This window comes from Cervus elaphus, chromosome 9 (genome assembly GCF_910594005.1).
Source record: "Cervus elaphus chromosome 9, mCerEla1.1, whole genome shotgun sequence".
In the NCBI taxonomy this organism is placed as follows: domain Eukaryota; kingdom Metazoa; phylum Chordata; class Mammalia; order Artiodactyla; family Cervidae; genus Cervus; species Cervus elaphus.
In genome coordinates, this window is record NC_057823.1 from 61,077,224 (window position 1) to 61,099,000 (window position 21,777).

Here is a 21,777-nt window from a genome sequence, read left to right on the forward strand (position 1 = left end):
ACTTTCGGAATCAGAGGAGATTTTAGCAGTCATCTTATGTTTTTGCATGTGGCTACCACCAACTCTGTGGTCTTAGAATCAGTTACTTAACCTTTCCAAGACTCAGTTTCCTCATCTGGGATTGTTATGCCCAGCTCATTGACTGGCTGTGAGAATTGATGAACAATATGTTTAAAACTTAGAAAGTTTCTGACACAAAGCTTAAGAAAGAGTAGTTACTATTTTTACTCCCAGCCCCTCTGACCTTACAGGTATGCGTGCGTGTGTTCTAAGTCACTTCAGTTGTGTCAAACTCTGTGTGACTGCATGGACTACAGCCCACCAGGCTCCTCTGTTCATGGGGATTCTCTGGGCAAGGGTACTGGAGTGGGTTGCCATGCCCTCCTCCAGGAGATCTTCCCAACCCAGGGATCGAACCTGTATCTTTTACATCTCCTTAATTGGCAGGCAGGTTCTTTACCACTGGTGCCACCTGGGAAGCCCTGATCTTATACGTATATATGTATATGTGTGTGTGTGTGTGTGTGTGTGTGTGTGTGTATATATATAATAAATATTATTATAAACAAATTTAAATACATTTTGGAACTGGGACTCTAAATCATTTAACAAATAAAATAGAAGCCACTGAGTTCAACCTCTTTCCTGGTCATTGATTCGAAGAAACAAAAGGCAAATAAGTTGATCCCTCAAGGTGAATGGAAACAATGAGACCATACTGGCTACAAGCAGCGAGGTTGATTAGATGTAGCATCCTCTCATAGACTTAATCCAAGCCCAGCTTTTCTACCTGGCATGGCTGAAGATCACATCTTGGATGATCCACAGAAATCAAATCTCCAATTAAGATAAGCTAAAGAAAAAAAATGTCAATCACGGGACAGAAGAGATGAAGTATCAGGTGGCTGATAAGACCTGGATTTTGGAATGGAATGAGAAAACAGAAACCTTTCACCACCAATATTTTCACAATTCCTAATCAATAAAGCACAATCATTTTTAAAATTTAGAAGTGTTAAAGATCTTCGCTGAACCAGCAAACCTAGGATTTACAAGTGCATTTTGCCTTTAGCAAGAAAATCAGTAAGTTCTAGTCCCAAATATTTCATGCATGTTCCTTTTGACTTTGGACAAATCTTTGGACACTACACATCTTTGTGTCTCTGTTTTCTTATGTGTAAACAGGGTATTGACTTACACCTGAGTTTTTATAATAGGTTGTAACTGTAATGAATTAAAGATGGCCACATCTCCCATCCAGGGACAGGGCATCTGCATCCTTCCCACAGGGCTGCCCTGTGACTGGTTTCACCAACAGAGTACATTGGAAGTGTTGTATGACAGTTTCAGGTCCAATTTTTAATAAGACTCTTGGTTTCTTGGAGTCAGGAGCTGTCATGTAAAACATCCAGCATGCATCAACATGAGATCATGAATAGGGATCACATGGACAGAGAGAAGAGCCTGGCTGAGCCTCGCCTTCCAGATGACCCCACCAAGATGCCAGGTATATAACTCATGACCTTAGACCCTCCAGGCCAGTTCAGTCTCCAATTAAAAGCCATCAAGTGACTTCAGCCAAGCCGAAGTTCCCGATGAACAGAACTGTGATATCTAATAATAATGCATGGTTGTTTAAGGCACTAAGTTTTGGGGTAGATGTTACACACAACCACAGAGGTAAACAGGTAGCATACAGTCACGGGTCACTGTGGGGTTTACCAGCTGGGCAGTAATTCTCCTTCCAGGAGGTGATCCATATTTTTGTGGCAGAATTTTAGAGAAAGAAACTGATCTTTCTGCTCTTGATTTTGTTGTATTTTAGTTCCTCCAGTTCTATTCTGAGGAGGTGGAGAACAGAGAAAAGCACCAGTAGCTCAAGAAGAAACTAAAGGCCTTTTTCTTGGCATCCCAAGAGGCTCGGCAAGCTGCCAGTCACCTGGAGGATCAGTGGGGAAGACCTCACAGGGATATTCACCAGGAGCCAGGCACAGGAAGGGGCTGAGAATGCAGCCAAGAGCAGAGATAAAACTGTGGGTTCCAGTAAGGAAAAACTATAGGGGTGGAAGGACAGGGAACGACTGCTTCCTGTCAGAGATGCAGAGGGCATCAGATCGAGTCTTTGCACACAATCCCACATGCAATGTGCAGATTTAATGTTTACTATGTTCTTCTTGGTTAAATATTCTTCTGTACACTCATGATAAGAAAATTTGCAAGAAGGGGAATATCAGCTGTCTAGGAAGGTGTCTCCTGAGTTAATACTGACTAAAGGAAAAAGGATAATCCACTAAAAATATAACCTGCAAAAATCTTAGCAGGGTTTACTGAACACACAGAAAGGTTTCCAAGGTATATTTTGATATATATGAATTGATCAATCTGTCAGCAGACAGTGGATGATTATCCCACTGACCCTTCCAGACTAAGCCCAAGGGTCACATTCCCTGGAAAGTTCTTCTGGCCCCAAAAAGCTCAGGGGAGACTCTCTCCTGTCAGAGACGTGGATTGGTTCTTCATCTCTGCATTTTGGGGGAGGGGAGCGGGGCATGCCACACGACTTGTGGGCTTCCCCGGTTGCTCAGTGGTAAAGAATCTGCCTCAGTGCAATAGACACAGGAGATGTGGGTTCAATCCCTGGGTCATGAAGAGCCACTGGAGAAGGACATGGCAACCCATTCCAGTATTCCTGCCTGGGAAATCCCATGGACGGAGGAGCCTGGAGGGCTACGGTCTTGTGCTTAGTCACTCAGTAGGGTCTGACTCTTTGCAACCCTTTGGACTGTAGCCTGCCAGACTCCTCTGTCCATGAGGATTCTCCAGGCCAGAAAACTGGAGGGGGTTGCCATGCCCACCTCCAGGGGATCTTCCTGACTCAGGAGTCGAACTCAGGTCTCCCGCATTGCAGGCGAAGTCTTTACCGTCTGAGCCGCCAGGGAGGCCCAGGCTACAGTCTATGGGGTCGCAAGGAGCTGGACGTGACTGAGCAACTGAACAGCAGCTGCAGCACATGACTTATAGCATCTTAGCTCCCTGACCAGGGATCAGACCCATGTCCCAGCAGTGAAAGTGCTGAGTCCTAACCACTGGACCACCAGGGAAACCCCTCCGCCTTGCTGCTTTACAGTACCTTGTATATATGTGTGACACAGCATTTCTCTAGCTGTATTACAACTGCCACTTATTTCTCTGCTACAATTAGTGCTATTCAAACCATGTTGCTGTTGTTTAGTTGCCAAGTTGTCTCTGACTCTTTTACAACCCCATGGACTGCAGTCCCCCAGACTCCTCTATGGAATTTCCCAGGCAAGAATACTGGAGTGGGTTGCCATTTCTTTCTCCAGGGGGTCTTTGTTACCCAGAGGTCAAACCTGCATCTCCTGCACTGGCAGGTGGACTCCTTACCACTAAACCACCAAGGAAGCCCATTCCTACTATACATACCAGCTATTTTTTTAGGACACACTTTGTGTCAGAAGTATTCTACATTATTTCTAATTCCTACACAACTCTGCAAGGCAGCATTCAAAGTCCACACTTTCAATATAAGGAAACTAAGGCCCAGAGAATTTAATATACTTGCCGAACATCACACAGCCAGATATGGTAGAACTGGGACTGAATCCCACATTTGCCAGAGTTCATACCCTAGTAATGGTAACAAAAGGGCAAGGCTTGACACAAGTAACTTCATCTAGAAATAGGAAGGACTGTATGTAATGCCCTATAAGCTTTCTGAGCTGAGGACACAAGAAAAAAGACATATTTAAAGGTGAAACTGACAGATAAGATAATACACATAAATAATAACTAAGAAGCTACTGCAATAACCCAGAAACAAGATGAAAAAAGTTTAAGACAGGGAAGATAGATTTGAACAACTATTTATGAAAATATAACTAAGACCCAGCATTTGGATGGTCATGGTAGATAAGTAAAAGATGCCCTCAAAGAATTACCTTTAAATGATGAAAAGTTAACTAATAAATGCATCTTTGATGTACAAAGTGGAGAGGATAATGTTTATGATGGAAATTTCCACTTTGGGTTTAAGAAGACAGAAAGATGCTTAAGGCAAGATGTTGAACAGGCAGCTACATGTTCTACAGAGACCAGAGGCATGGGACATGGGACATAGGACAAGTTTACAGCAGGAGAGATGAAGGCAGAAGTGCAGATAAAGCCACAGGGTATGGGTGATCCTTCCAAAAAAGAGAAAGAAGATATCGAGGGCTGGAAGGCTGAGGGTCTAACCTTGAAGGACACTCAGCTATGCACCAGGAAGAAAAAGATGACTATCAGCGTCACGGAGGGCACTCACAATAGCCACCAGGAATTCGCATTGGGAAAGGGAAGCAATAATGGAATAATAATTGTGGCTAACATCTACTGAACACTTACTAGTTGTCACACACCAGCATACCTTTTTTTTGCATATACTCAGTAATTTAATCTTCAGAAACTCCAAACGGAATATGGGACTTCTCAACTGGCTCAGTGGTAAAGAATCCACCTGCCAATGCAGGAGACACAGAAGATGTGGGTTTGATCCCTGGGTCGGGGAGATCCCCTGGAGGAGGAAATGGCAACTCACTCCTGTATTCAAGGACCCTTATTCAATGGACATGAATCTGAGCAAACTCCGGGAGACAGGATCCTGGCATGCGGCAGTCCATGGGATGGGAAAGAGTCGGACACAACTTAGAAACTGAACAACAACAACAACAACAAAATGGAATATACTATTAATATTATTGGACTTCCCTTGTGGCTTAGCTGGTAAAGAATCCATCTGCAATGCAGGAGACCTGGGTTTGATCCCTGGGTTGGGAAGATCCCCTGGAGAAGGGAAAGGCTACCCACTCCAGTATTCTGGCCTGGACAATTCCGTGGACTGCATAGTCCATGGGGTTGCAAAGAGTTGGACATGACTGAGCAACTTTCACTCACTCACTCATTAATATTATTAATACAATTTTGCTGATGAGAAGATAAAAACCTGAGAATTTAAGTAACTTATTAAGACCATATAATTGATAATTAGTCAAGCTGGGTTTGAATCCAGGAAACTTAGGATCCCAGGTCTCATTCTGATACATGTATATATCAAGATTTCTTAAAGGGTAGAAAAACTAACACTAAAGTCATATCAAACCACAAGTCACATTTCAGAGCATTCTGTGCTCAGCTAAACAGGCCTGGAGCAGCTACTACTGATCCGTAAGAACACAGAAACAGACGAGATAAAGACTGCCTCTTAAGGAGCTGGTGAGAGACAGGTAAATAAACCAATTATTTAAAAAGCGGCAACTGCTGTGTTAATATTTAACATTCTATGGGAGCTCAGAGAAAGAAGTAACAAATCTTCTTTGGGAATGAAGCTCAGCCAGTTAGTGGAAAAGGTTAGTACTGAAGAAGGCTGCATATTCACCTGGAAATGAAGAGGAATTCAAGACACAGGTGCAACATGGAATTATGAGGAATCACACCACACTTGGGAAATGATAACATACCACTCATGGGTGGGAACAGAGACAGGAATACACAGACTGAGGATAATTCTGAGGAAAAGGACTGAAATACAAGCTAAGAATTTAGTCTATATTTAATAATCTGTCACCAAAAAACCTCTGGGGCTTTGCACATGCTGTTTCCTAGAACTGCTGCTCCCCATACCCCACCTTCTCCCTCTTCACCTACTGGCACCTACATCACCTACAGACCCCAGCTTCACCATCACTTCTTCTGAGAGCTTTTCCTGCATAGGAAGTCACGTGCTCCAACAACCCCTCTGACTTCCCCTTATTCTATTTCAATAACCACAAATTTTACTATAATTATCTACCTACTATCTATATTTCTCACTAGATTAAAATCTCTGTGATTCAGAGCTATTCTGATTGTTCACCATTGTACTTCCAGTGCTCTACTCAGAGCAATTAGTAAGCACTCAATAAATAGCTGATAAAATGAATATAAAAGTAAGATTTCATATCCTCTAGCATGAGCTTCAATTCAACAAATATTACTATTATATAAAAACATGAACTTCAAAGAGTATGTGAGAAGGGGAAACTTGTAATCCCCACTCCTTGCAGAAATACATTTCAATCCTGTTGGGAAAACAAATGTAATTGTGTGACACAAGCTCAGGGTGACAGACACTTTTCATTTATACACTGCAAAATTGAGCTATGCTCCAGGGAGATCATTAAGAAATGCCAGCACATTTATCTCCAGCACAGGATGAAATATACAATCTTTGACTCAGAATTGTAGGTTTTAGAAGCAAAACAGTTTTAAAAGAAAATGTGTGACTGAGTATCTGCTGGAGGAGTTTTGCAGATAAAACACATCAAATTCCTGGGCTGCCAAGAGGAAGGATGGCAATTCAGATGGACACATCAAAGAGAAGATGATGCAGTGCTACAGGTAATGGTATCCTCAATGAAGTGAAAGGGAACTACATTTGAGCCAAATACAGGGCAATATACAGCATGATCAGAGAAAGAGCATCAGCGGCAAAAAGTCAAGAAGTATGCTATGTGAAGCCAGTGGGAGGACCTAGCAATATATGGCTTAGTGTAAAGAAGACTTGGGGATGACACACCTCTGTCATGTTGTAGAGACTCCATAAAGATACCTGTAAGTCTTCAGGTCAGCTTAAGAGATGTTGATAGCTGCTATTCATGTCGCCCAACATCCCTCTTTCCATGGGGAAATGAAATGCCATTTTTCCTGAGACAGCTGCTTCTGGTAAAGGTGGCAGTCACAGGGCCTCATCTCTGCCCAGCAATCACATGTGTCAGCCCCACACCAAGATGATTAGCCAAGAGGAGAGTGTCTGACCCAGGCACAGTCAATGGTCTTCAATGAGAAATAGCATTTAGGTTTATCTTCTTTGGATTCATGAGGTAAGGATGCTTTAAGACTCATGTTGCCTACAGCTATTTTTCAACCCAGCCTAAAAATGAATCCAACAAGTAAACAACATAGGGACAGGCATAGAGAAATAGAGACACAGAGAGAAGGACCGAGAGAAAGAGAAGGAAAGAAGGAGACAAAGAGGAGAGGGAGACAGAGACACGGGGAAAGAACTAGACTAGATGATATTGGTCAAACCCTGCAGAGCCATGTCTGAAGCCTGACTTTTCAGCTACAAATCAATCAGTTTATTTTCTGTCACACGATGATGAAAAAGACCTTACTAAAATATCACCTGAGAAGCAGGTTGGTAAAAACACTACACTCAGGCAATTCATTAGGATATATAAAGAGAAAGCCCTCTTCAAGGTCTTATTTAAAACATAAAACCATTGAGTAAACTAAAAATATATTCACATAACAAGTCTGCTTATTGCACATGAAATGACTGGCATTTAGAGGGGACTATTATTTACAGTTGTTAACTCTAGGGTATATAGTTGTGGAGGTGGAGAGAAATAAATGGGGACATTTTTATGTTTTACTTGTGAAATAATGACTTTTTTTACAATGCTCAGATATTATTGTTATGATATTTTAAAACTGTAATGATTAGAAAGGACCTTGGTGAAATAAATCAAACACAAGGTCATGAACTGGGGTTGGATGAATGAAGACGAAGGTGAGGGTCATTGTGAGGAAGAATCTGCTAATAGGAGATGGTGAGGGCTCCCCTGGGGGAGATTTTAGGGCATTTTGTGAGAAAGCAGAGAAAACTCATTGGTCAGAAAGATGTCCATGCTCCCCACCTTGTTCTGACCTCAGAGGGAACTTCGCATACCTAAGTCAGAATGTTCTCAGAGATTTGAGGAATGTGCTATCCCAGGACCATGTCCAGCTTATATCCCATTGTGGACAGACTTACAGTCAAGAAGTGTTAACTTCCAGTAAAGAGAAAACTGAGTGCATATTTCAGAAATTAGTAAAAATGACCAAGATCCAAATGACCATCCAGCCTAGCCAACACTACTCTCTACTGCCCCCAGATAACGATTTTAACAGTTTGGTACAATTTCATTCCTACATTCCTACATTCATTCATTCATTCATATTCTCTCATACACACTAACTCACATACATACAGAGACAAACATCTACATATTTACTTTCCAAAAGTGAAATTACTCTAAACATTCAAGTCTGAAACTTGCTTCTCCACCCCCCACATAATATACCAGTGATATCTTTCTAGGATATCACACATAACTTTTTCTCATGGTTTCATTGGCTGCATTATATTTCACTTTAAAAATTAGTACTTTATTACAAATACTTGGTTGGTTTTAATTTTCATAGTAAACCTTAGATTTCAAACAATCAATTATATGTAAAGTTTTAATGCTGTTTTTGACCTCCCCTGACCCATATTATCTGATGCATGTATTTTAGTCATATTTTGGAAATTATTTCTAATGAGTCAATAAACTTTCATTAACAGGTCTCAGTCCTCAAAGCACTAGGAAGCACAGTGGATAGAGAAAGATAGCTAGAGAAATGCATTATATATATATGTATAATTTTAACTTTTTATTTTATATTGGAGTATAGTCAATTAACAATGCTGTGATAGTTTCAAGTGCACAGCAGAGCAACTCAGCCATGCACAGGCATTTAATAATATATTAATGGAGTCTTGCATTTTGCTTTGATACAGAGGTCTACCATCTGGGTGGAATTAGAAATCAAGATGAGCATTCTTGCTCGAGAGGCACTGCCTACATCAGTCACCCCCAAAGACTCAGAGCAGCTTTACAGAGGAAAAGACATCCTGCTAGGTGCTACTTGGCAAACAGTATCATCACACTTCTCTGAGATATTCATTCTGTACTTCAGTCCAGCCCGGCCCAGCCCAGTTGTAATGCTGGGAGGAACACAGCAAAATAGAAGCTAGATATAAATAAGATCACACTCTTTCAGACTAAACTGTCCTGTAACATCTAGAATGAACCTTCCAGCTCAATGAGAATGTCACTCTTGGGACAGAAAATGATGGGAGATAAATGGCAAGTTTCCAAGACTCTCAGAAGAAAACAAAATCATTTGACTTCATTTATTAATAACTTATGGGTGCTCGCTTCGGCAGCACATATACTAAAATTGGACAGATACAGAGAAGATTAGCATGGCCCCTGTGCAAGCATGACACGCAAATTCGTGAAGCATTTCACATTTTTAACATCACTCATTATCAGAGAAATGCAAATCAAAACCACAATGAGGTATCATTACACGCCAGTCAGGATGGCTGCTATCCAAAAGTCTACAAACAATAAATGCTGGAGAGGGTGTGGAGAAAAGGGAACCCTCTTACACTGTTGGTGGGAATGCAAACCAGTACAGCCACTATGGAGAACAGTGTGGAGATTTCTTAAAAAACTGGAAATAGAACTGCCATATGACCCAGCAATCCCACTCCTGGGCATACACACCGAGGAAACTAGATCTGAAAGAGACACATGCACCCCAATGTTCATCGCAGCACTATTTATAATAGCCAGGACATGGAAGCATCCTAGACGCCCATCAGCAGATGAATGGATAAGGAAGCTGTGGTACATATACACAATGGAATATTACTCAGCCATTAAAAAGAACTCATTTGAAGCAGTTCTAATGAGATGGATGAAACTGGAGCCCATTATACAGAGTGAAGTAAGCCAGAAAGATAAAGACCATACAGTATACTAATGCATATATGTGGAATTTAAAAAGATGGTAACAATAACCCTATATGCAAAACAGAAAAAGAGACACAGATGTACAGAACAGACTTTGAGACTCTGTGGGAGAAGGCAACAGTGGGATGTTCTGAGAGAATAGCATTGAAACAAGTATATTATCAAGGGTAAAACAGATCACCAGCCCAGGTTGGATGCATGAGACAAGTGCTCAGGGCTGGTGCACTGGGAAGACCCAGAGGGATGGGATGGGGAGGGAGGTGGGAGGGGGGATTGGGATGGGGAACACATGTAAATCCGTGGCTGATTCATGTCAATATATGACAAAAACCACTACAATATTGTAATTAGCCTTCAACTAATAAAAATAAATGAAAAAAAGAAAAAAGTGAAAGAGAAAAAAAAATATTTGTGGAATGAAAAAAAAAACTTATGGTATTGGAGTTTCTGATGTCCACTCTCAGAGAAAGAAACGGAATTATTGGCAGCACTGTTCAAAAAGAGAAATGTGCCGAACATTCCTTTTGTTCAATGGTGTTTATAAAATTCCTAAATCAGTATTTATGTAATTACTGGTTAACTGACAATCTCCCAAATAAAAGGTAAGTTCTGTGAGGGCAAGAGCTTTGTCCTTACTCATGCTCTTGCACTTTTTTCCCATTGGGGGAGATAGAGACATTTAAGAAAAAAAAATGAAAGAAAAATCAATTGTGGTTTTAATCACAATTGCATTAAGTTTTTAAAGGAGAAGACCAGATCGGACCAGCTCAGAGAGGACTTCTGCAAGAAAGAGAGGATTGAGCTAAAATGTGAAACACATGCAAGCGAGGAGGAAGCAAAGGAGCTTTGCACGCAGAGGGATGAGCCAAGGCCCTGAGGTGGCTGAGTACAGAGCACTGGAAAGAAAGAAAGAAGGTCAAGAGTGAGGCTGGTGAAGGGCACCAAGAGCATAAAGTGGGGCTGGACGTATAGATAGGAAATAGATGATGCAAAACTCTACAGGCCAAGGAGTTTGGTCTTATTGCTGGTGCAATGAATAGCCATTGAAGGGTTTTAAGCAAAAGAACAACAGAGTAACAGCTTCAGTATTAGAAGAGATTTTGTCAACACTGAGGGGATTAGAGGGGATAAAATATATGTGGGGGAAATAATTAGGAGGTTGTTGCAGTGATATCCAACAGACAATAATAGTCTGGACTAGAATGACAGAGATGGGAAGAAATAGACTCAGATCTGTGCCAGAAGGAAAGTCAATAGGACTTGTCATTATTTAAATGCAGTGGATAAGGAAAGACCGCATTAAGAGTAACTACCTGGTTTCTAGGTGTGCAGCTGCTGGAAAAGCTACTCACTGAGAAGGAGGTCCACGTTTGGTAAGAAAGACCATGGGTTGTATGGACAGAAACTGAAATTAGCATCCACTAACACTGAGGGCTGTGCCAAGCTGGGTCAATGCTATGCTTTAAATGGATCATCTAATTAATCCTAACTGCCATCCTATAGAATAGGTGCTACTGCTCCCATTTTTAGAGATGAGAAAACTGAGATTTGGAAAGACTTAGTAACTTATCGCCATTCTCAGAGCTAAAAATTGACTGAGCTGGGATGTGAACCTGGATTTCCTTGGTTCTAAAGCAGATGGTTCTTAATTACCAGCCCATACTGCTTCATGACAACTGAGGTCTACTTAGGAAAAATTTCATGGTTTCAAAAGGGCATGATACTTACCCTAGAACTCTGAAGCCAAACCTTCCTAGCAAACCTTCAGTTTTCCTCTCCAGGCCTCCCAGAACAACTGTCCACATCAGCAAGATGATTCTACACTTTCTCCCATCCTTCACTGCCCACCCACTCAGGCTTTTGGCCAAACGTCAAGGTTACCTCCAGTTGCCCTGATCTCCTCAACTTTGCCTTCTCCAAAATACTGTAATATTTTCAGTCTCACCACTTACGTTGGCAACAGTCTCATGTGGGCTACCCTGCAAGATGTCCATATATTCTCAACTTCCTCACAGTTTATTTTTCCTATTGTGGATTTTCTCTCTTTCTTTCTTTCTTTTTTACAGTATATACTGACTGTCTTATAAAGCCTTTCAAGCACTGAAGTCAGATTGTTGTAAATAAGCTAATAAACACAAATTTCAAACTGTGACACTCTGGTTCTGGCTGCCAACCAACAGCTCTGTTTTACCAATGTTATTATCTCTAGTTGTGGAATGGAATCTCATTATACACTGCATTTAAATTAAACACATTCATCTATATATTCTTGGCAGAGCAAGAAACAGAGAACATGCACATTTTAAACAGAGCAGGCCATTATGCCTGCCATTCTAATCCATAAGCATGTGTCCCATAAAATAGGAGATGAATTAACTGATTTGAGTCCCTAAGGATCTTTTCCAGTATGAGTAATTATTTGGACAAACTCTGATTTTAGTGTATAAAGGTACATATTTTAGATAAACCACAACCTCTAATTTTAAGTCAACTATTCTTCCTATTCCTCTATTAAGGAACCTATTCTAGTGACCTATCCCAAGATTAGGGGGAAAGTTGGGTCTTCTGGACTAATCAAGAGACAGTAAGGGATTGTCCCTGGCAATTCTGATAACACAAGACTTTCACACCACAGTTTCTTTTGGGATCTACCCCTAAGATATGACTACAGTGATGGCAGTGTATGTTCGGTTAATCATCTGACTTTTAAATTGTATTCTCCCTTTATTATTGAAAATAAATAAGCATGAACTGGAAAATGAAAAGTGCTGATACAACTGATAAACATGTGCCTCTGACAAATGAGGCAAAGACGGAAATCATTAGGCCTCCTGAAGTCAAATGTGAAAAAAAAAGAACCCAGCTATGCAAGAGGAATGAAATTCTAACTTGGGTCCAAAAAGCCAACAATTATTAGGGATTTTATAATCACCTTTGATTTTTTGGAAAAGAGCCTCCCCAGCCACAGGCACAAATCTAAATATGCACATAAAATGATGATACAGGTGCATTATCAGAAGGTCGTGTTCAAACAGAACACTATCACTCTGAACTACCCTGCTGCCTACTGGGCAGATAGATTAATTCTTGCTTCTCAGCATCCTCAGAATTTTCTTTGTGCCATCAGCATACAATTTCAGGCTTACCTATGGGAAGCATGGTTGCTAGTACCTGTCACTATTTAGACTGTAAGCTCCTTGCAGGCAGCTTCTAGGCCTTACTCATCTCTGCATCTGCAGTGCCTTAGAGAATGCCTGGCTAAGAGAGAGTGCTATACAAAAGCCAGAGAGTGAATAAATAAGTGAACAGCCAGATTTACCTCTCTGAGATTCATTTCCTCTTATGAATCAGAGAAGAAAAAAGACACAGCCCAGTGGGCATCAGGCTGCTGTCTCCAGCATGGAGGTACACTTCGTACATGGCGCTGGCCTTACCTATCCAGAGAAATGCAGCACAGGTGAAAAATCGATGCTGTTGTGAGCAGGACATCCAGAGATGTCCGGACAAGGCAGAACATCTCCCCGTAAATCCAGATGTCTTGAACCAGCTCAATGGCACCGAAGGGCATCACGAGCACTGACACCAGCAGATCCGCAAAGGCGAGAGACACAATGAAATAATTGGTTTTTATTTTCCTGTGGGTGAAAAAGTGTAAGGGAGGAGGCAGTGGGAAGGATGGAGGAAAGAGGTTAGGGGGAAAGGAGCAGGGGAGAAAAGAGAGGGAAAGGGAAGCAAAGAAATAAGGGAAGAAGGGAGGAAAGAAAAGGAGAGAAAAGTCAGATGTGCAACATACTCTGTGGGATTCAGTTTCCCCTTCTGTCTTGTGTGCAGTCCAGTCACTTTGGATTTCTCCAGACCCCTGGCACCATACATCGTCTGTTGCCCTCATCTTTGACTACACTGGCCTGACTTGAGCCCCCCATGCACAGAGACCCTCCCGAGGGTCTTTATGGGGTGTTCTCTCTCCCTACTGTTGGCCTAGCTATATCCTACCAACTCATTGGGCCTCGGATTAGTCATTCCCAGGAAACCCTCCCAAGGTGTCCCCCCCCTCACAAACAGTGTCAAATTCCACCATTTTCCACTTTTAGACTGACTACCATGTGCCTCACATTTGTCACAGTGGTTAGAATTTTGTTTTTATGCTTTCTTGATTACAGCATGTCTTGCTTTAAGAGGAAGATAGCAGCAGATGGGACAGAACTGAACCTTTCATCCCCTTTTGTGGCCTGGTGGATCTTAATCTAGACTGCACAATAGAATCACCTAGTAAATGTGTCTAAATATCAATGCCCAGGTCTTGCCCTGGATCTATTAGTTCAGGAATTCTGTGTGATGAACCCAAGCTCGCCAAATAAAATATACGGCACTCAATTAAATGTGAACCTCAGATACACAACAAATAATTTTCCAATATAAGTGTACTCCAGATATCACATGAGACACACTCCTGCAATACATTAGTAATTTTAAAAGGGTCTTTAGGTGATTCTAATTGCAGCCAAGGATGAAGTGGAAAGAGCAGAAGACCGAGGTTTAAATCCTAGATCAGCTACTACTCAGCTATCCTTTGGGGGCTTCCCTGGTGGCTTAGATGGTAAAGAATCTGCCTGCAATGCAGGAGACCCAGGTTCAATCGCTGATAAGGAAGAGCCCTTGGAGAAGGGAATGGCAACCCACTCCAGTATTCTAGGCTGGAGAATCCCATGGACAGAGGCGCCTGGTGGGTTATATAGTCCATGAGGTCGCAAAGAGTTGGACATGGCTGAACGACTAAGCACACATCCAGCTATCCTTTCTTTGAATCAGTTAATAAAGTGAGGAGGTTAGATATGCTCTCAGCCATTATATATATAGTGATCACAACTATTATAGAAAAAACAACATAGGAAAAAAGTCAGGATGGAAATGCACTTACATGTTTATACTTGTTATGTTAGAACTATGAGATTACATGTGATTTTTTTTCCCCTGCATCATTTTTCAAACATCATTGCCATGTAACTTTTTCCCTTCATAGCTATAAATTCTAGCGGAAATTATAAATTCAGACTCCAGTTCTCCAGGGAAAGCCCCGAAATCCACCCAGGTTTTCTCATGAGGTTGCCTCACATGACTCACCTGAGCTGTCTGTCCCTGCACACGGCCACCATCACCAGCAGGTTCCCCAAGATAGCCATCAGGATAACTGCCGAGAGAAACGTGAGCAGCACGACCTTCTCCACTGACCCGAAACCCTCCTTGGAACTGGAAGACACACAAACACGAAGAACTGAAGAAAACTCTTGAGACACAAGAAAGAAAATTAGTTTTTTCCTTCATTCATTTTCAGAAAGGTAACTTCACTGTTGAAGCTGCAAACACACATGTCTTGTACACCTAATATATGCCAATGTTTGCACTTGTCACTTTACATGTTATTGTGGTTAACTCCTACATAATGAGAAGGAGGAGGCTCAGAGAGGTAGATTAACTACCCTGAGATTGCACAGTGATTCTCTATCAGAGAACTTGAGGCTTTCCTTCAGAGCACTGAGCTTAGCTTGTGCTCAGAAAGCTTATTTGGTTGATTCTTGTTTGGCACAGCAACACAGCTAGGTTGTAAGCTCCATGAGGCAGGGACATTGCCTGTTTTCTCCATTGACAAATTCAATTTCAACACATCATTCATATTTAGAGAATGAAGGAAAACGGCATGAAATGAGCAAATGAAGGTAGCTTGAACCAGTATCTGTGTGAACACAAAGGCCATCTGTGTTCAGTATCTCATCCCAGTCCACACAGAAGCTGCTGTGTGCAAGTGGGCTGTCCAAGGACTAGGTCACGGTTTGAAAGTTGTTTGTTCCTAAATGGCTGACTTGGACAAACTGTTCTTGGATTATGTGAAACCCACTGGAAATACAGAATCCATCAATAAACTCAGGGATTCCTTTCACTGCCTTGAACTACATTTCTTTTGGTGCCCAATACAACAGCTCAAATTTGTGTGCTTGTGAGTTTCAGCAACCAATTTGTTTCTATAAACCCTGCCCTCCTAATGTCAACTCAATTTTGTCTTGCTAACTTGGAAGTGAGTGTCCCCTGTCAATAAAAGCACAAAAAATGCAGATTATTCAGAAGCTGCAGGAAAATATTTGTTTTTTAATGTGTTTTTTAAAATGTTCTTTTAAATGAAGTTTCAAAGGATCTTAAAACTTTTAGACCCAAACACACATTTCAATATGAAGAAACTAAGACCCAGTGAGAGGAACTAGGTTGCCAGAGTGTGTTAGCATCTAGACTGGGAGAAGCTGCTTGCTCTTTAGGCCACCACCGGGTACTCAGGCAAGAGTGAACATCGACATTTTTGGAATCAGTGAACTAAAATGTACTAGAATGGGTGAATTTAATTCAGATGACCATTATATCTACTACTGTGGGCAAGAATCCTTTAGAAGAAATGGAGTAACCCTCATAGTCAACAAAAAGAGTCCAAAAACAGTACTTGGATACAATCCCAAAAACGACAGAATGATCTCTGTTCATTTACAAGGCAAACAATTCAATATCAGAGTAATACAAGTCTATGACCTGACCAGTAATGCTGAAGAAGCTGAAGTTGAATGGTTCTATGAAGACCTACAAGACCTTCTAGAACTAACTCCCAAAAAAGATGTCCTTTTCATTATAGGGGACTGGAATGCAAAAGTACAAAGTCAAGAAATACCTGGAATAACAGGCAAATTTGGCCTTGGAGTACAGAATGAAGCAGGGCAAAGGCTAACAGAGTTTTGCCAAGAGACTGCACTGGTCATAGCAAACACCCTCTTCCAGCAACACAAGAGAAGACTCTATACATGGACATCACCAGATCGTCAATATCGAAATCAGATTCATTATATTCTTTGCAGCCAAAGATGGAGAAGCTCTATAGTCAGCAAAAACAAGACTCGGAGCTGACTGTGGCTCAGATCCTGAACTCCTTATTGCCAAATTTAGACTTAAATTGAAGAAGGTAGGAAAAATCACTAGACCATTCAGGTATGACCTAAATCAAATCCCTTATGACTACATAGTGGAAGTGAAAAATAGATTCAAGGGATTAGATCTGATAGAGTGTCTGAAAAACTATGGATGGAGGTTCATGACACTGCACAGGAGGTAGTGATCAAGACCATCCCCAAGAAAAAGAAATACAAAAAAGCAGAATGGTTGTCTGGGGAGGCCTTACAAATAGCTATGAAAAAAAGAAGCGAAAAACAAACAAGAAAAGGAAAGATACACCCATTTGAACGCAGAGTTCCAAAGAACAGCAAAGAGAGATAAGAAAGCGACCAATGCAAAGAATTAGAGAAAAACAATAGAATGGGAAAGATTAGAGGTCTCTTCAAGAAAATTAGAGACACCAAGGAAACTTTTCATGCAAAAGTGGACACAATAAAGGACAGAAATGGTAGAAACCTAAGAGAAGCAGAAGATATTAAGAGGAGGTGGCAAGAATACACAGAAGAACTATGCAAAAACGACCTTCATGACCCAGATAACCACGATGGTGTGATCACTCACCTACAGCCAGACATCCTAGAATGCAAAGTCAAGTGGGCCTTAGGAAACATCACTAGGAACAAAGCTAGTGGAGGTGATGGAATTCCAGTTGAGCTTTTTCAAATCCTAAAAGATGATGCTGTGAAAGTGCCTCACTCAATATGCCAGCAAGTTTGGAAACACAGCAGTGGCCACAGGACTGGAAAAGGTCAGTTTTCATTCCAATCCCAAAGAAAGGCAATGCCAAAGAATGCTCAAACTACCACGCAATTGCACTCATCTCACACTCGGATAAAGTAATGCTCAAAATTCTCCAAGCGAGGCTTCAACAGTATGTGAACCATGAATTTCCAGATGTTCAAGCTGGATTTAGAAAAGGTAGAAGAACCAAATATCAAATTGCCAACATCTATTGGCTCATTGGAAAAGCAAGAGAGTTCCAGAAAAACATCTTCTACCGCTTTATCGACTATGCCAAAGTCTTTGACTGTGTGGATCACAACAAACTGTGGGAAATTCTGAAAGAGATGGGAATATCAGACCACCTGACCTACCTCTTGAGAAATCTGTATACAGGTCAGGAAGCAACAGTTAGATCTGGACATGGAGCAACAGACTGGTTCCAAATAGGGAAAAGAGTACGTCAAGGCTGTATATTGTCACCTGCTTATTTAACTTATCTGCAGAGTGCATCATGAGAAACGCTGGGCTGGGTGACGCAGAAGCTGGAATCAAGGTTGCCGGGAGAAATATCAATAACCTCAGATATGCAGATGACACCACCCTTATGGCAGAAAGTGAAGAAGAACTAAAGAGCCTCACTTTCACTTTGATGAAAGTGAAAGAGGAGAGTGAAAAAATTGGCTTAAAGCTCAACATTCAGGAAACTAAGATCATGGCATCTGGTCCCATGACTTCATGGCAAATAGAAGGGAAAACAATGGAAACAGTGAGAGACTTTATTTTTTTGGGCTCCAGAATCACTGCAGATGGTGACTGCAGCCATGAAATTGAAAGACGCTTGCTCCTTGGAAGAAAAGTTATGACCAACCTAGACAGCATATTGAAAAGCAGAGACATTACTTTGCCAACAAAAGGTCCATCTAGTCAAAGCTATGATTTTTCCAGTAGTCATGTCTGGATGTGAGAGTTGGACTATAGAGAAAGCTGAGAGCCCAAGAATTGATGCTTTTGAACCGTGATGTTGGAGAAGACTCTTGAGAGTCCCTTAAACAGCAAGGAGATCCAACCAGTCCATCCTAAAGGAAATCAGTCCTGAATATTCATTGGAAGGACTGATGCTGAAGCTGAATCTCCAATACTTTGGCCACCTGATGTGAACTGATGTCATTTGAAAAGACCCTGATGCTGGGAAAGATTGAAGGCAGGAGGAGAAGGGGACGACAGAGGATGAGATGGTTGGATGGCATCACAGACTCAGCGCACATGAGTTTGAGTAAACTCCAGGAGTTGATGGTGGACAGGGAGGCCTGGCGTGCTGCAGTCCATGGGGTTGCAAAGAGTCAGACATGACTGAGGAACTGAACTGAACTGGGCACTCAGGTCCAAACAACAAGAAAGATCTATCTTCACTGAGCTCTTTTGATTGAAAACCAAGATACCTGCTAGTTTGAAATGGCACCAGCCCTCCAAATCTGGGCTCTGGCTTTGACTGAAACCTCTTTTGTTAAGCCTGGCATAGAAGACAAGATGACAACTGGAATAAGGAATCAGAAATTTCCACTCAGCTCACAAGTAGCTTTGTTGCTTCACTGAAGTCCTTATGGCTGGATTCAGATGAAAGGAAATTTTAGGTTATGTCCATCTAAATCACCCTTCTGCACCTAAACTCCAGCTATTGCTGGTAAAAATCATAGACAGGTGAGATTTAACTCAATGAGGAAAGACTTCAGTAGGCTGTTTAGCCCACCCCAAACTATTTCGATTTAGGCCATGTTAATCAAGGCAAAGTGTCTAATAAAGGAGGTAACAATGCTTTTTGCCTTGTCCTTCTTGGAGGCTTTGACTCAGAATCCCTGTGAAACTTGTTCCCCTCTCTAGGTCTCTAAACTTGTACCTTCTTCCTGGAATGCTTCTTCTCAATATTCAGGTCTCAGATTAAAGTTCACTACCATTTAATGTGCCACATTCAAACATTTTTCATTTTCTTTATAACCTTTATTGTTATCCAAAATAATAACTTCTGTTATTATTGTCTGTGCCCTACCTCCACAGACTGACTTTTGGTTATCTTTTTCACCACAACTCCTAGTACCTGGCACAGTGTCTAACCTATGGTATGTGCAGTGTAAAGGTAGATGAAGTATATAGGAAGTGCATAATTACTTGCTGAGAGAAAGATAGTGAATTCATAATGGTGAGGTTTATTCTTCAATGTCTTTGGACAGGTTGCAGGTATAGAAAAGGTTTTACCTAGACAAGAGAAGACACAAGGATGAGACACAAAAGCTATTGTTAACTCTCTGAGGACTGTCCTTTGAAATAAGAGTAGATTTACGCATTAATTCATTCAACAATACTTTCTAAGCACCTGCCCTGCATTAGGCATTGTTGTAGCCTTAGAACAGCAGAAATAAGCAAAACAGAGAGCAATAAATAGATAAGCAAGAATACAGATACATTTAGCTAGTAATATGAACAGCAAGTGGGGGCTGAAAGCCTGGCTGTTAAATGGGGGTCGTCAGTGAAGCTCAGCAATAGGTTGTCAGAGTTTATGGCCTACAGGTTATGTGACTATGTGGGACCAGTGAGCAGTCTCTAAACAGTGGCTCTCAGCACTGGCTGCACATGGAAATCACCTGAAGAGCCTTAGAAAATGCTGATGTTAGAACCCGACTCTCAAAGACTCTGATTTAGTTAGTCTGGGTTGCAGCCTGAATATCAGAATTTTTAAAAGCTCCTAAGTGGTTCTGATGTGCAACCAAAGTTAAGAATCACTGCTAAAGGGAGGGAAGATTTAGTAGTGGATAATAACTTTCTAATAACTAAGGATGATCCACAGTAGCTTCCCAGTGTCATTTTGAGTGCCCTGGCTCAGGAAGTGTTTAAGAATATCTAGGTGTCAGTTAGATATGACTTCACACCTATTAGGATAGTTATTATAAACTATAGTTATTAAAAACTGAAAAATAACAAGTGTTGGTGAGAAAGAGAATAAACTGGAAATTCAGTGCCTTTCTGACAGAAGCGTAAAATGGTGCAACTGCTATGGAAAATAGTTTAGTGCTTTCTCAAAATGCTAAATACAGAAAGACTATCTGATTCAGCAGTATCAGTCCTAGGTATACACTCTGAAGAATCAAAAGCATGGACATGAATAGAGATATGCACTCCATTGTTCATAACAGCATTATTCACAATAGCCAAAAGGGAGAAACAACTCAAGAGTCCATCAACAGGTGAAAGGATAAAAAGAATGCAGTATAAACAGACTACGGAATTTCTGTTCAGTCATAAAAAGATATTAAGTTCTCATCCATGCTACAATATGGATAAACCCTGAAAACATTATGCTCCGTGAAATAAACCAGACACAAAAAGACAAACATTGTATAATTCCATGTATACCAAGAGCCTAGAACAGGCAAATTCTTAGAAAAACAAAGTAGAATAGTGTTTACCAGGGGCTGAGATAGCTAGAGGAGACGGGAATGGGGATTTATTTAATGAGTATAGAATCTCTACTTGGGGTGATGAAAAAATTCTGGAAATGGATAATGGTAATGGCTGCACACCACTGTGAGTGATCATCTTGTCACTCAATTGTACATGTAAAATGGTTACTGTATATATTAATGGTAAGTTTTATGTCATGTACATTTTATCACAATAGAAAAGAAGAATACATCAGTTCAGTTCAGTTGTTCAGTCATGTCTGACTTTTTACAACCCCATGGACTGCAGCACGCCAGGACTCCCTGTCCATCACCAACTCCTGGAGTTTACTCAAACTCATGTGCACTGAGTCTGTGATGCCATCCAGCCATGTCATCCTCTGTCGTCCCCTTCTCCTCCCGCCTTCAATCTTTCCCAGCATCAGGGTCTTTTCAAATGACATCAGTTCACATTAGGTGGCCAAAGTATTGGAGATTCAGCTTCAGCATCAGTCCTTCCAATGAATATTCAGGACTGATTTCCTTTAGGATGGACTGGTTGGGTCTCCTTGCTGTTTAAGGGACTCTCAAGAGTCTTCTCCAACATCACGGTTCAAAAGCATCAATTCTTGGGCTCTCGCTTTCTCTATAGTCCAACTCTCACATCCAGACATGACTACTGGAAAAATCATAGCTTTGACTAGATGGACCTTTTGTTGGCAAAGTAATGTCTCTGCTTTTTAATATGCTGTCTAGGTTGGTCATAACTTTTCTTCCAAGGAGCAAGTGTCTTTCAATTTCATGGCTGCAGTCACCATCTGCAGTGATTCTGGAGCCCAAAAAAATAAAGTCTCTCACTGTTTCCATTGTTTTCCCTTCTATTTGCCATGAAGTCATGGGACCAGATGCCATGATCTTAGTTTCCTGAATGTTGAGCTTTAAGCCAATTTTTTCACTCTCCTCTTTCACTTTCATCA

General features: G+C 41.2%; 1 protein-coding gene and 1 non-coding gene across 13 annotated transcripts in view; one reads left to right on the forward strand and one right to left on the reverse strand.

Moving 5' to 3' along the window:
* Positions 1 to 21,777, reverse strand: part of HTR4 (5-hydroxytryptamine receptor 4) — a 183,750-nt gene that overhangs the window by 67,691 nt on the left and 94,282 nt on the right. For 11 of the 12 annotated variants that reach the window (XM_043913219.1, XM_043913213.1, XM_043913223.1 and 8 more), the window contains 2 exons: positions 14,784 to 14,909; positions 13,097 to 13,297 (listed from right to left, as the gene is read on the reverse strand). In XM_043913219.1, coding sequence (XP_043769154.1) covers positions 13,097 to 13,297; positions 14,784 to 14,909 — 327 coding nt within the window. The remainder of the gene's footprint in view (positions 1 to 13,096; positions 13,298 to 14,783; positions 14,910 to 21,777) is intronic. The other variant, XM_043913224.1, reaches the window with a different exon arrangement.
* On the forward strand, positions 9,052 to 9,158 carry LOC122701096. Its single transcript, XR_006342945.1, has one exon. It is a non-coding gene; the product is annotated as a U6 spliceosomal RNA (small nuclear RNA).